At 39.0% G+C, this 13,876-nt stretch overlaps 1 protein-coding gene across 1 annotated transcript; it reads left to right on the top strand.

Annotated features, from left to right (window-relative positions):
- Positions 1–1,240: 1,240 nt before the first annotated feature.
- LOC308234194 (olfactory receptor 226) lies at positions 1,241–2,224 on the top strand (the record flags this gene model as incomplete). The annotated part of the gene is made up of 1 exon (XM_080641621.1): positions 1,241–2,224. The coding sequence occupies one exon, from the start codon at positions 1,241–1,243 to the stop codon at positions 2,222–2,224; it is 984 nt and encodes a 327-aa protein (XP_080497747.1).
- Positions 2,225–13,876: the final 11,652 nt, after the last annotated feature.

Genomic DNA, 13,876 nt, shown 5'->3' with positions numbered 1-13,876 from the left:
GGTAGCCAACAAAGGTAAACAACCCAAAACTTAAGCAGGAGTCAAATGTAAATGCAATCATAACCAAGAAAACCATATTTTAAAACAACCAATCATAAACAGCCAACCTGGTCTTCCCAAATAAGGCAACCATTTAAGCTTTGACCAGTCACATAATGTCCTTGTTTTGCTTCCACATCTGCTCTATAGAAGCCTTGCCCCTAACTTCTGTCAGAGGAGGACACCTAACCACTTTCAGTTTGGCACTGCCTGAGTTGAATTCATGTTTGCGCAAATAAACTCTTAAAAAATTTAATGAGCCTCCGTTAGCTTTTAACAAAACTAAAGGAAAGTCTACTCTCATTCCAAGACAGCACAACTTTTAGAACCACTGGGAATCTCAGATCTGTTGCCATCCAGAATCCGCTTCCTAATATGATTTCTAGGTGCATCCCAGATCCTCCTCTTAAATATTATGTTATGTATGACTTCCACTCCACAGGCGCTGACTTTTTGCAATTTTACTTTGTTCCCTTACAGGAGATGACCAACTTCCCTAGCTGAGCCTCAAAGACTCCCTCTCTTGGATATAAATCCAGGTTGTATCTTATAGTTCCTCTTCCATTTGTCTGAATATTTTGGAAGCTCTGAGGTCCTGACTTCCTGGTTCCACCTCTTGCTATCTTATCTGTGTGACTTAGAATAAGTCACTTAAATATGTCTCAGTTTCCTTAGATATTAAGTGCGGTATAACTCAAGATTCTTCTGAAGATTAAGTTAATTGCTATCTGCAAAATTTTCAGGACAATGACTATACAAATAATACATAGCAAATATCCAATTGTGCTACATGTTATTGTTATTCCTCCACCATGTAATGTATTTCCTCAAAACAGAGTTGCAATCCAGCTCACAGACAAACTTGCATATTAAGGCATCTCAGACTCTTACTATTCTTGTTTTTATTTATGTTCTCCAGGGACCAGCTAATCTCATCTTTACCTGGTGCTTATCAATACATGCTTCTCCACTTCCCAAAACAGACTCCTATCCTATCCTCAATACAAAGCAATTTATTCTTGTCTGCTTTTGTCCAGATTACAGAAGAGAGCAGCAGCCTCAGCTCAGGAATAAATTATACACACCACATGCATTGCATTCTACCAATATAAACCCACCAGGAGAAAGTCTGGGTTCTTGCTGATGCCTCTTGAAGACACTCTATTCTCCCTCCTGAAGAACAGTGGGCAAGACCGACCCCATGGAACAGAGGAACCAGAGTGGGAGAGTCAGTGAGTTTGTGTTGCTGGGCTTCCCAGCTCCTGCGCCACTGCGGGCACTATTGTTTGCCTTTTCTCTGCTGGCCTATGTGTTGGTGCTGACTGAGAACACACTCATCATTATGGCAATTAGGAACCACCCCACCCTCCACAAACCCATGTACTTCTTTCTGGCTAATATGTCCTTCCTGGAGATCTGGTATGTTACTGTCACTATTCCCAAGATGCTAGCTGGCTTTGTTGGGTCCGAGCAGGGCCATGGACAGCTGATCTCCTTTGAGGGCTGCATGACACAGCTCTACTTTTTCCTGGGTCTGGGCTGCTCTGAGTGTGTCCTTCTTGCTGTTATGGCCTATGATCGCTACGTGGCCATCTGCCATCCTCTCCACTACTCTGTCATTGTCAGTGGCCGACTATGTGTGCAGCTGGCAGCCGTCTCCTGGGCAGGAGGTTTTGGCATCTCCATGGTCAAAGTTCTTCTCATTTCTCGCCTCTCTTACTGTGGTCCCAACCTCATCAACCACTTTTTCTGTGATGTCTCCCCATTGCTCAACCTTTCATGCACTGACATGTCCACAGCAGAGCTTACAGACTTTGTCCTGGCCATTTTTATCCTGCTGGGACCGCTCTCTGTCACTGGGGCCTCCTACATGGCCATCACTGGTGCGGTGATGCGCATCCCCTCGGCTGCTGGGCGCCATAAAGCCTTTTCCACCTGTGCCTCTCACCTGACTGTTGTGGTCATCTTCTATGCGGCCAGTATCTTCATCTATGCCCGGCCAAAGGCACTCTCAGCTTTTGACACAAACAAGCTGGTCTCTGTACTCTATGCTGTCATTGTACCTTTGCTCAACCCTATAATTTACTGCTTGCGCAACCAGGAGGTCAAGAGAGCCCTACGCCATACTCTGCACTTGTACCAGGGCAAGGATCCTGAGTTTGGGAAAGCTAACAGAGATGGATAGAAGGGAGGTTTTAAGTCTTAGAAAACATTCTTAAACTTGGGATTTATGTCTTCTATGAAGTCCAGAGGAGCTTCTGGGGCCTAAGTTAGGGACTAGAGTTGCAAAGGTACCACCAATGAACTAGTCCAAGAGAAGGAAGAAGGATGGGTTGCAAACTAGCAGCTGGATTTTTATGTAATTTACATAAAGCAGGTTTATGAATTATTCATCCTGGTGGGGTGGAAAGACATGACTGAACATTAATACAGGGTGTTCCCCCAAAATGTATACATACTTTAACAACTGATAGCTCAGTTTTGGAAATAAAATGTATTTTAATAAACTCTGCCTTTATAATTATTCAACATGTTTGCATACTCTTTTGCGGGACACCCTATATTTAAACAAACAAGCAAATGTAGAACTGGCATCTCTCTACATGCCCTTTCCTGGGTTTGCTCTTGGTTTGGGTTCTGAGACAGAAGGTGTAGGAAAGGGAAGCATAAGGAAGCCATTTAGGGAAGCACAGTCTTCAGGATGGAAAAGCATCAGGAGAATGGATGAGATCTCTCTAGCCACAGCCTATGAGGTAATGGGGCCCAGGAAGTGATTATCCTAGTGTGAATTACAAGTCAAAGAGTCAGGAAACAGAATTGTGGTACTGGTAACATATCACCTCTTGGGCAACAGGGGTCTAGCTTCCTTTCCTGACTGACTGAGGTCGGAGTACACATTGAACTAGTGGTTGAGTGTAGTTATTTATTTAATCATCTGTCTCCCTAAAGAGATTGTAAGCTCCATGGAGTCAAGGATCACTTTTTCTTATTCATCATTTTATTAGCATGACCCAGGATACTGTTCTAGTGCCTGGTGGTTGTGAAGAAAAAATCAATGAATATAATTTGGAGCCACTGAGGAAAGGCATGTGGGTCACACCTACAGTTAGGATTGGTATGTGCAGGAACTAAACCCTTCCAGCCTCACTGGGTCACGGGGAGGTACAAATTGGCTCAGCCTTGCTGGAAAAAAACTTGGCAAAATATTACAACAAACACTAAAAATATTGAAAATATTCTGACTTAGAAATACTTTTATAGGTAGATATACAATGCATTAGCTATAAATTATTCAAGTAATTCTTTATTTGTAGAAGTTTCGCATATTTCTGTGTTCTCGTTATCATAAAGATAATGCACTGACATGTCCTCTTTGACACCCGGTCATCATGACCACGGGTTAAAGTGTGAAGCTGGTGGCTTCCTCCTATATGACTGGTTTCATGATCACTGAGATCAAGGTCTGTTTTATTTCATATCACCTTCTGTGGCTCCAATGTCATGAACCACTTTTACTGTAACATCTCATCAGTTCCAAACTGGCCTGCAAAGACATGTCCACAACTGAGCTAGTGGACTTTGCTTTGGGCTATTGTCATTCTTGACTTCCTTCTCACCATCACCATCTTCTCCTGTGTCTACGTAGTCTCCACCATTTTGTGTATACCCCCCCACTCGGGGAAGGGAGAAAGCCTTCTTCATACGTGCATCCCACCTCACTAGAGTCACAAATTATCACAAATTATTCCATGATTGTCATGTCTGTTCAGTCCAGGGCTATTGCATCATTTAATTCCAATAAACTAATTTCAACTGTGTGTACAGTCTCACACACATGCCAGATCCCTTCATCTACTGTAATAGGAACTAGGAAGTCGAGAATGCTATCAAAAAGACGTGGGGGTTGACCAGCTGCCTTGAAGAGGAAGCAGTGTCCTAGCAAGGATAATATTCCCATTACACTTATCATGAGTCTGTATTTTACCTTGCTGTGCAGATATAGATTCTTAAAGTAATCACAATATGGGAAGAGAGAAAAAAATTGAAATATGACATTATGTATTGCTTTAATCTTGGACTATGTTTAATATACATTGTATATATTTAAAAAGTACTTTGAAATGACAGAGTATAATAAATGTTAACATATGTAAGGGTGGTATTATTAACACTTTACATCTAATAAACTTTTATTCTCATGATACCTCTATGAGTTATGATTAGTTACCTGATTTTACAGATCAGGAAACAAAGGAAGGTGAAACAAGTTGTCCAAGATGCACCCTTAATAAATATGAAAGCCATTGTTTTCACTAAGGGAGTCTAGCTTTATAATGCAGTATATTAGAATCTCTCTATATCTAAGGTCTGTGATAGTAGCTTTAACATACACTGATGCTTGGAAGGAACCAGAAATCCAGTCAGTAAGTTATGAGTATGTGTGATGATAAGTGATAGTGATGTGGTGGTGGTAATAGTGCTGTTTGTCACTATATTAGAATACTACCATTATAATGGTATGGTGGTAGTAACAGTGCTGTTTGTGACTATATTTGATGGGCTACCATTGCTATTAAATAGAATACTGAGCATTGCCCAATCCTCTCCTTCCAGGACTATAAGAGCTGATTTCTCTCTCTCTCTCTTTTAATCATCACCAGAGGATATGTTTATTGATTTTAGAGAGAGAGGAAGGGGGAGAGAAAGAGAGAGAGAGAGAGAGAGAGATTGATGTGAAAGAGAAAAATGGATCAGTTGCCTCCCATATGTGCCCAGACCAGGATCAAACCTGCAACCTAGGTATGTGCCTCAACCAAGAATAGAATCCATAACCTTTTTGACACTTCAACCAACTGAGCCACCCTGGATGGAATCCACAGGAATGGAACAAATAGTTTCATGAGAGATGAAAGAAGCAGCATTACTGCAAATTTTGCAGTTGATATGTGTTCCTTGAGACACTCTCTTTTGGGCTCTTGAATTCTTGTGGCCTTCCATGCTATATTGTGACTATTGTCAGCAAACTAATGGAACATTTTTCCATCAGTATGTCTGAGTTGAAACCCTCAACACATCAATATAATGCATGTGCCACATATAAATTAAGTGAAAGGCGAATACAACATTTTTTAATACAAATGTCAGTGTTAGATACCATTGGGAGACCTACTAACTAGATAAGGAAATGTAGCATATCCGGGAGAATTCTACAAAATTGATCAAATTGAGACTAAAGAGTGAAAGAAATAACCAAAAGAGCTACCTTGATTCTATATTCTGCTCATTTTAAGTGGAAGTCTAAAATTAGTCTCCTATTCTTGACCTAAGCCACTCTCAACATTATTCAACATTCCTGGACTAATCTTTCTTATATATTGTTACTCTACTACTTAAGAATTCTCAATATGAATTAAATAAGACCTACTCATTTGATTTATTGTTATTTTGGAATTATTCTAGCATTTAAGAGCCCCATATATACCATTTCAACTTTGTTTTTTTACTGATCCTCAATATGAAACATCCATTCTGATATTAGTTACCTTAATGTACTCAATGATTACATTATACTAATTCTTATCTTGCTTCATTCATTCATTAATTCATTCAATATTTTTGTGTGCCCTTATTCCTTGCCAAGCATTGTAATAGCCTATAACCGTGGTCGGCAAACTGCGGCTCTCGAGCCACATACGGCTCTTTGGCCCCTTGAGTGTGGCTCTTCCACAAAATACCACAGCCTGGGCGAGTCTATTTTGAAGAAGTGGTGTCAGAAGAAGTTTAAGTTTAAAAAATTTGGCTCTCAAAAGAAATTTCAATCGTTGTACTATTGATATTTGGCTCTGTTGACTAATGAGTTTGCCGACCACTGGCCTATAAGAATACAATGGTCAACAACAACATATATACAGATTCCTCCTTCAAACAACTATAATGAGTAGGGAAGATAAAGGGACAATTAGCTTCAGAGTTATAAGTGTCATAAAGCAAGTACAGGATACTATGGAAGCAAATGGTAGGTAGACCTAGGGTGAGCAGAGAAAATGTACCAGCAGAAGTAGTATTTAGGCTAACACTTGAAGGAATCAGGCAGATGTAAAATGGTGGGCAGTAGTGAAGGTCAGGGTTGCAGAAACAAGAAAAGCCAAGACCTAAAAGATGATTAGCACAAGGTGACATAAAGAAGGGGTCAAATGAGGAAGTAGATTCATGTTTACCAATTCACATCTAACCAATCAGTGACTTTTTTATTATTATACAGGTTTATGGCTACATAAAAAGTTCTACAGAGGCATGTTTATCTCTCTCCCCCTCCTCCCTACAGTCCATCTTTCCCTTCCCCCTCCCTTCTACTCTCTCTAGAAATCAATGCAAAAAAATATCCTCTGGTGAGGATTACAAAATAATAATAATAAGGAAATAAAAATGTTAAGTTGATGGGCTCAACAGCAGAATGGAGGGAACAGAGGAAAGAATAGAGAGGAGAGTTCAGTAAGGAGAGGAGCAAGATAGTGGGGCTGAAAAAGTACTCAAAAAAGTAATGGTGGAAAATCCCCAAATTTGGCAAAAACAAACAAACAAACAAAAACCCAAAAACACAGATCTACAGATTCAAGAAACTGAGTGGATCCTAAACAGGGTAAGTAATAAAATCCACAAGACAAATTTCTGAAAATTGAAGATAAATTAGAAACCTTGGAGCACAAGGTAGGGGACACTAGTTTTCAAGCACTGAAGAAAAACAGTCAACTCTGAATCAAATATCCAGTGAAAATATCTTTCAGGAATGAGAAAGAAATTTAGCTGTTCTCAGACGAAGGGAAAGAGAGAGAATATGTTACCAGAAGACACACTTACAGTTGTCAGAGGGGAGAGAGGAGAGGAGTACTGGATGAAAGTAGGTGAAGGGATTAGCCAAAGAACATATATGCATAACCCATAGACACAGATAAGAGTGTGGTGATGGCCAGATGGAAGCGGGTGGGGGCTGGGTGGAGGTGGGCAAAGGTGGCAAAATAGGGAGATCTATTAATGCAAATTAAGCCACAATAAGATACTTCTACTCTATCAAAAACACTAAAATTAAAAAAAAAAAAAACAGTGAAAACACCAAATGATGGCAAGGATGGGGAGAAACTATATCACATACATTTGTGGTATTAATGTAAAACAGTATATCCACTCTGGGAAAGAGTTTGGCAGTTTCTTTGAAAAATTGAGCATGTAGCCCAGCCAGCATGGCTCAGTGGTTGAGTGTCCCTCTATGAACCAAGAAGTCATGGTTCAATTCCAGTCAGGGCACATGCCAGGGTTCTGGGCTTGATCCCCAGTGTGGGGCATGCAGGCAGCAGCTGATCAATGATTCTCTCTTATCGTTGATGTTTCTATCTCTCTCTCTCTCCCTTCCTCTCTCTGAAATCAATAATATATATATTTATATATTTGAAATTGAGCATTCAATTAACACAAGACTCAGTAATTGCACTCCTGTGCCTTTATCCCATAGAAATGAAAACTTAGGTTCACATGAAAACCTATACACGAATGTGCGCATCATAGCAACCAAACAGTCATTCGGTCGTTTGGTTGTTCGGTTGCTTAGCCTTTTAGATAGATAGATAGATAGATAGATAGATAGATAGATAGATAGATGATAGATAGATAGCCTAAACTGTAAACAACTCAGATGTCCTTCAGCTGGTGCATGTTTAAACAAACTGAGGTACATTCAAAGCATGTAATACTATTCAGCAATTAAAAAATGAATGATACCCACAAAAATCTACGTAAATCTCCAGAGAATTATGCTAAGCGGAAAAACGCCAATTGCAAATGATTCCATTTGCATAGCATTGCTGTAGAGACATTCACATGTTAGATTATAGAATTCTGCTTCTGAACTCTCTGGAGGTGTTGAAACACCTGGTGCATGCAGCATGTCATCTTCTAAAACCTGAAAATTCCAAGTGTCCCACTTGTTTTGGATAAAAGAATTTGTACCTGTTTTTTTTTGTTTTGTTTTTTTTTAAGGATGTATCCCCTCTATCCTCAAGGGTGCTGAGTTTATCAATGGATTAAACAATATGTATACTGAAATGACTATGGCTTATTTTCTTTAGCCTGTTGATATGATCTTTTGACTGATAACAATCACCAAAAGCAAACTGTCATCAGCCTCAATAAATCCCAACTTTTGCAGACATTCCTTATTTAAGCAATACTACCACACCAGCCAAAGCAATACTAATTCAACAAGCTGCTTGTTTTGGTAGTTTTTCAACTAACAGTACAATATCTCAATAATATTTATGTATGTACATATATTTCTTTATTCAAAATAGGGTTTACTACAATGTCTATGGCATATGATTTCATTCAAAACTAGAGGCCCGTTACACAAAATTCATGCACGGATAGAATCCCTAGGCTGGCCAGATCAGGGCCCATCTGCGGGGCAACCAGTGGGGTGATTGTGGGGGTGGGGGCCACTAGCACTTGCCCCGGCTGGCCTGGGGCCTGCAGGCTGGGGGCAGCTCCTGCATTGAGCGTCTGCCCCCTGGTGGTCAGTGCTCATCATAGCGACCAGTCATTCCTTTACACCAGTAGATATTCTTTAAGATCCTTTATAGATATTCTTTTAAACGCTATCCTCTTATTGTTGTATCATTTTCTCTGGCTTGGTTACTTCCACATGACTTCTTAAGTATATTATGTATATTTTCCATTCCTGAAGCACTGAGTTCCTATCATCAGATCGGTGAGGCTTATAAACAGCACAACAATCCAGATAATGATAACTGCCCAATCATACTTATTTAGTTCTGATCATTTAAATTAAGAACTGTTTCCTCCCAATTACTTATGAGAAACCCTACTAAACTCAGAATATCAAAGTTCTTTCTCTAACATCTCCAAATATTCCCACAAATAATTCCTGTCCGGTCTCAACAGACTCAGATTCAACAAATATTTCTTGAACACCAGCTAATATTTATTGAGAAATACTCTGCTGCAGATGTTGTTATAAGAAACTTTCATCCACATATTCATTTACTCTTTAAACCCTGTGAGATAAGTATTAGAATTATTCCCATTTTACAGGTAAGAAAAGGGAGGCACACAGAGGTTAAATAGTTTTCCCAAGGTTACATGGCTGAACACAAGCAGTGTGACTGTGCAGCCCACATTATTAACCTCTACCCACACTGCTTATGAGGGACTGAGTACAGTGCCAAACCTTTCACAAACTTTATTTTGTTTAATCCTCAAAACACCTGTAATATATTTTATGGAACATAAACTGATATATAACAAAACCCCTAAATTAAACAAAATATAAATTACAAACATGGAACTAAAACCCCAACCCCTAACTCGCAATTCAGTCATTCTTCAATGACATCATGGAATTAAAAGATGTTACCCACATGGATTCAGATGACAAAGGAAAAAACAGTCTAGGATTGTTGAACCCCTTTCAGGTTCTAAGCACTCCATCTATCTCAGAACATTTACTCCTCTCAGCAACTCTGTGAGGTATATTAATCCTATTTGATAGATTATGAATCTAAGGGTCAAAGAGGTTATGTAAATTGCCCAAGATTACATGACTGAGCTAGGATATAAACCATATTGGCCTGGCCCAAAGCCAAAGGCTTTCCTTTGAGCAGAAATGTGGCATGATGGAAAGAAATGCAGACTAACAAGGAAGGAGAAGGCAAGTGGAGGTTGTAAGGATATTGTGACATCCTCTCCTTCATGTAAGTTTCCTAATAAACTTCTATTTCCTAAATTTCCCAAACATGCCCTTTCCCAAAGACTCTGCCCAGTCTTTTTTTTCTTTTCTGTTGTATCTCTTTTGGTCTCTCGGGCTCCTGCCTCAGAGCCATCCCAAAGCATCAGGAAGAAGGAGGGGAAAATGGGGACTATCGGAGGGAGGTGCAAGATAAAAGAATCTTCCCTGGTTTGGCAGCGTTCTCTGAATATGGGAGGAAGAGGAGGCGAAATCTCTGCAGCAACTTTCTTTGTCCTGATGCTTCACCTTTCTTACATACACTCCCTAGGCCTTTTCTAACCAACCTGGTCATCTCAGGAGGACCCTGAGTCAAAGACATCTGAATAAAGTGAGTAGATTCTGTTATCTGCTGCATTCCTCAAGTGGTCAAATTTCTCATGTTTACTTTCTGTCCAATACATTCATCTTTCTGTTCCTCTCTACACCCAATAAAATCCAAACCCTATAAACATTTTTCACATCTGACCTCATCTATTGATATGTAGACCAATATCACTTTCTTCAAGTTTTCTACTGATAGGTGGTCTCATTATTTATTCATACTCTGCCTGTCCTCCCTACACCTTCTATGATCTCCCATTCTTAGTCTGTCCTTTCTATATTATAGTTATCTTGACCTAATCTTCCCTCATTGGATCTGTTGATATTTAGCCTACCAAATATCACCCATATTATCCACAGAAGATCCACTCTCTCTTCATGGAATCTGACTGGTCCCCATGGATCTACTCACTCTTCTATATTTGATGTCTATGTTCCTCACATATTATTCCAACTCTGTCAATTTTCTTTGAAAACCATTTAAATTATATACTCCTGATCATTTCCACACAATTCCTTTTTACATTCTGCCTTCTTTATATTCCATTCCTATAATCTATTAATCTATTCTGCCCATAATGTGCCTTTCTCTGTTTTCTATCTATACATGTGTCCATAAACCTATTATAATACCTTTACTAATCAGTTATTAAAGCAGACCCTATAATAGGAACTATTGTGAAAAGGAGAAATACCAGTAACTAACTTATACCTGTAGAAACATATATAGTGAGCATATTTATATATAGAACTCACCAATAGTGAAGAGGAAAGGAAAGAAAGAAGGACAGCTAATGTTTCTATAAGGAGATGCCACATGAGCCAAGACGTTAAGGCCAACTAGGGGCTAGTCATGCTCATGGAGACTGCAGCATGAGCAAAGCTACAGAGATAATACACATGCTGCATGCCAAGAGCTATGGGGTATAAAATACAATGTAGGCTGTGGCAAGAGGTAAGATTGTGGCGATAGCAGTGGCAGGTCATGAAGTACTTATACACTCTGTTACTTAACTTGAACAATATCATGTAGGCGATGGGGTGCTATGAAAGGGTTTTAAGTAGAGGATTAAAATGGTCAGATTTTATCTTTAGGGGAGAGACTATATAGGCAGTGATATCAATTAAGAGTCCAGAAGTGAGAGGCTAATCTTTTGTTCAAGTGTGCAGAGCATCAAATGTGAAAGTAGAAAAAATTAAAGGATAAGAAAAACAACATGGGGCCAAGAGGTTCAAATGCACAATGAATGGCATATAAGACAGGTATTGCAGAGAAAGAATCAAGGTTAAGGTATGAATGGCAATTGTGCTTTTGAGATGGTTATTTATGAAGCTAGTATATAATGTAGGGGTAAGTATGGTAGCTTAAACTTTCAGGGATGAGAAAATGAAGATTGTCCTTACCACTAGATTATGAGCTCCCTGAAGACTGAGTATATGTCTTATTTACCTTTTATGTATCACAACTCTTAGCCTGTGGTCTGGAACATAGTTGATCCACCATAGATTTTTAAATAAATAAAGTGTGAGTATATATGGAAAGGATGGGAGTGATGGTAAATATTAGCCAGGGATATGGGTATTTTGTAGATGCATTGAAGTACTCTAGTATTGAGAGACATGCCAAGGACTCTAATACTGAATAACACTCAAGTATTAATCACAGAGCATAAAGAGAAGAAAACTCAGTTATAAAACAATTAGCTGGTCTGATGTTTTTATATTCCATATATAAGTGAGATATACAATATTTGTCTTTCTCTGTCTGCCTTATTTTACTTAGTGAAATGTCCTTAGGGTCCACCCATGTCATTACAAATGTCAGGATTTCCTTCCTTTTATGGGTGAATAATATTGCATTTTTTTATATATATAACTCTTAGTTATAGGATGAATAATTTCTGGGTATATAATGTACAGCAGTATATTATAAGTATACAGTACTCAATTGTATCCTTGAAGTTTGCAATGAGAGTAGAGCTTTAGTGTTCTCACAATAACAATAATGAAATACTAATTATGTGAGGTAACTAAACCTATGTGGTACCATTTCACATGATATACTTTTATGAAATCATCGCATTGTATAATTTAAATTTATATAGTATTATATGCCAATTATATCTCAATAAAGCTGGGGGGAAAAACATTTGCAGGTTGAAGTGTGAGCACATTTAGCCTCTGCTAACCTCATAGAAACAGGCCCAAAAGTAAAAAGTAAAGAATTTCTTGAGGGGAAATAGCACCCAGGTGTTCAGCTGATTCTCCCGCCTCCCCATTCTCCTTTCTGATTTCCATACTCCCTTCCAATGCTTCAAGCATACAGAGGCAATAGTGGGGACACCAATCTTTTCTTCATGTCAACTCCCACATGGAAATGTCAACATTAGATCCAGAAGAGGCTTGAAGTTTGAAAAGAGCAAAATTTATTTTTGACACCAAAGTAAACAGAGAGAGTACTCTACTAAATGTAAGCTTTTATATTGGTCTTGATACTGTCAAAATAATTAAACAAGATATTAGATGAGGTGGCTTTAATGCCTTGGTAGCCAACAAAGGTAAACAACCCAAAACTTAAGCAGGAGTCAAATGTAAATGCAATCATAACCAAGAAAACCATATTTTAAAACAACCAATCATAAACAGCCAACCAGGTCTTCCCAAATAAGGCAACCATTTAAGCTTTGACCAGTCACATAATGTCCTTGCTTTGCTTCCACATCTGCTCTATAGAAGCCTTGCCCCTAACTTCTGTCAGAGGAGGGCACCTAACCACTTTCAGTTTGGCACTGCCTGAGTTGAATTCATGTTTGCTCAAATAAACTCTTAAAAAATTTAATGTGCCTCCGTTAGCTTTTAACAAAACTAAAGGAAAGTGTTCTAAGACAGCACTCTCATTCCAAGACAGCACAACTTTCAGAACCATTGGGAATCTCAGATCTGTTGCCATCCAGAATCCGCTTCCTAATTTGATTTCTAGGTGCATCCCAGATCCTTCTCTTAAATATTATGTTATGTATGACTTTCACTCTAGAGGTGCTGATCTTTTGGAACTTTGTTCCCTTACGGGAAATGACCAGCTACCCTAGCTGAGCCTCAAGGACTCCCTCTCTTGGATATAAATCCAGGATGTATCTTATAGTTCCTCTTTCATTTGCCTGAATATTTTGGAAGCTCTGAGGTCCTGACTTCTGGTTCCACCTCTTACTATCTGTGTGACCTGGAATAAGTCACTTAACTATGTCTCAGTTTCCTTAGATATTAAGTGGGTTACAACCCAAGGTTCATCTGAAGATTAAGTGAATTGCTATCTGCAAAACTTTTAAAACAATGACTATACTACATAGCAAATACCCAATTGTGTTACATGTTATTGTTATTTTTCCACCGTGTAATGTATTTCGTCAAAGCAGAGTTGCAATCCAGCTCACAGACAAACTTTCATATTAGGGCATCTCAGACTCTTACTATTCTTGTTTTTATTTATGTTCTCCAGGGACCAGCTAACCTCATCTTTACCTGGTGCTTATCAATACATGCTTCTCCACTTCCCAAAACAGACTCCTATCCTATCCTCAATACAAAGCAATTTATTCTTGTCTGCTTTTGTCTGGATTACAGAAGAGAGCAGCAGCCTCAGCTCAGGGATAAATTATACACACCACATGCATTGCATTCTACCAATATAAACACACCAGGAGAAACTCTGGGTCCTTGCCG

Source organism: Plecotus auritus, assembly GCF_963455305.1.
Source record: "Plecotus auritus genome assembly, chromosome: 9".
Lineage (NCBI taxonomy): Eukaryota > Metazoa > Chordata > Mammalia > Chiroptera > Vespertilionidae > Plecotus > Plecotus auritus.
Note: the sequence above shows the minus strand (reverse complement) of the source record. Positions and strands in the feature narration are given on the sequence as shown.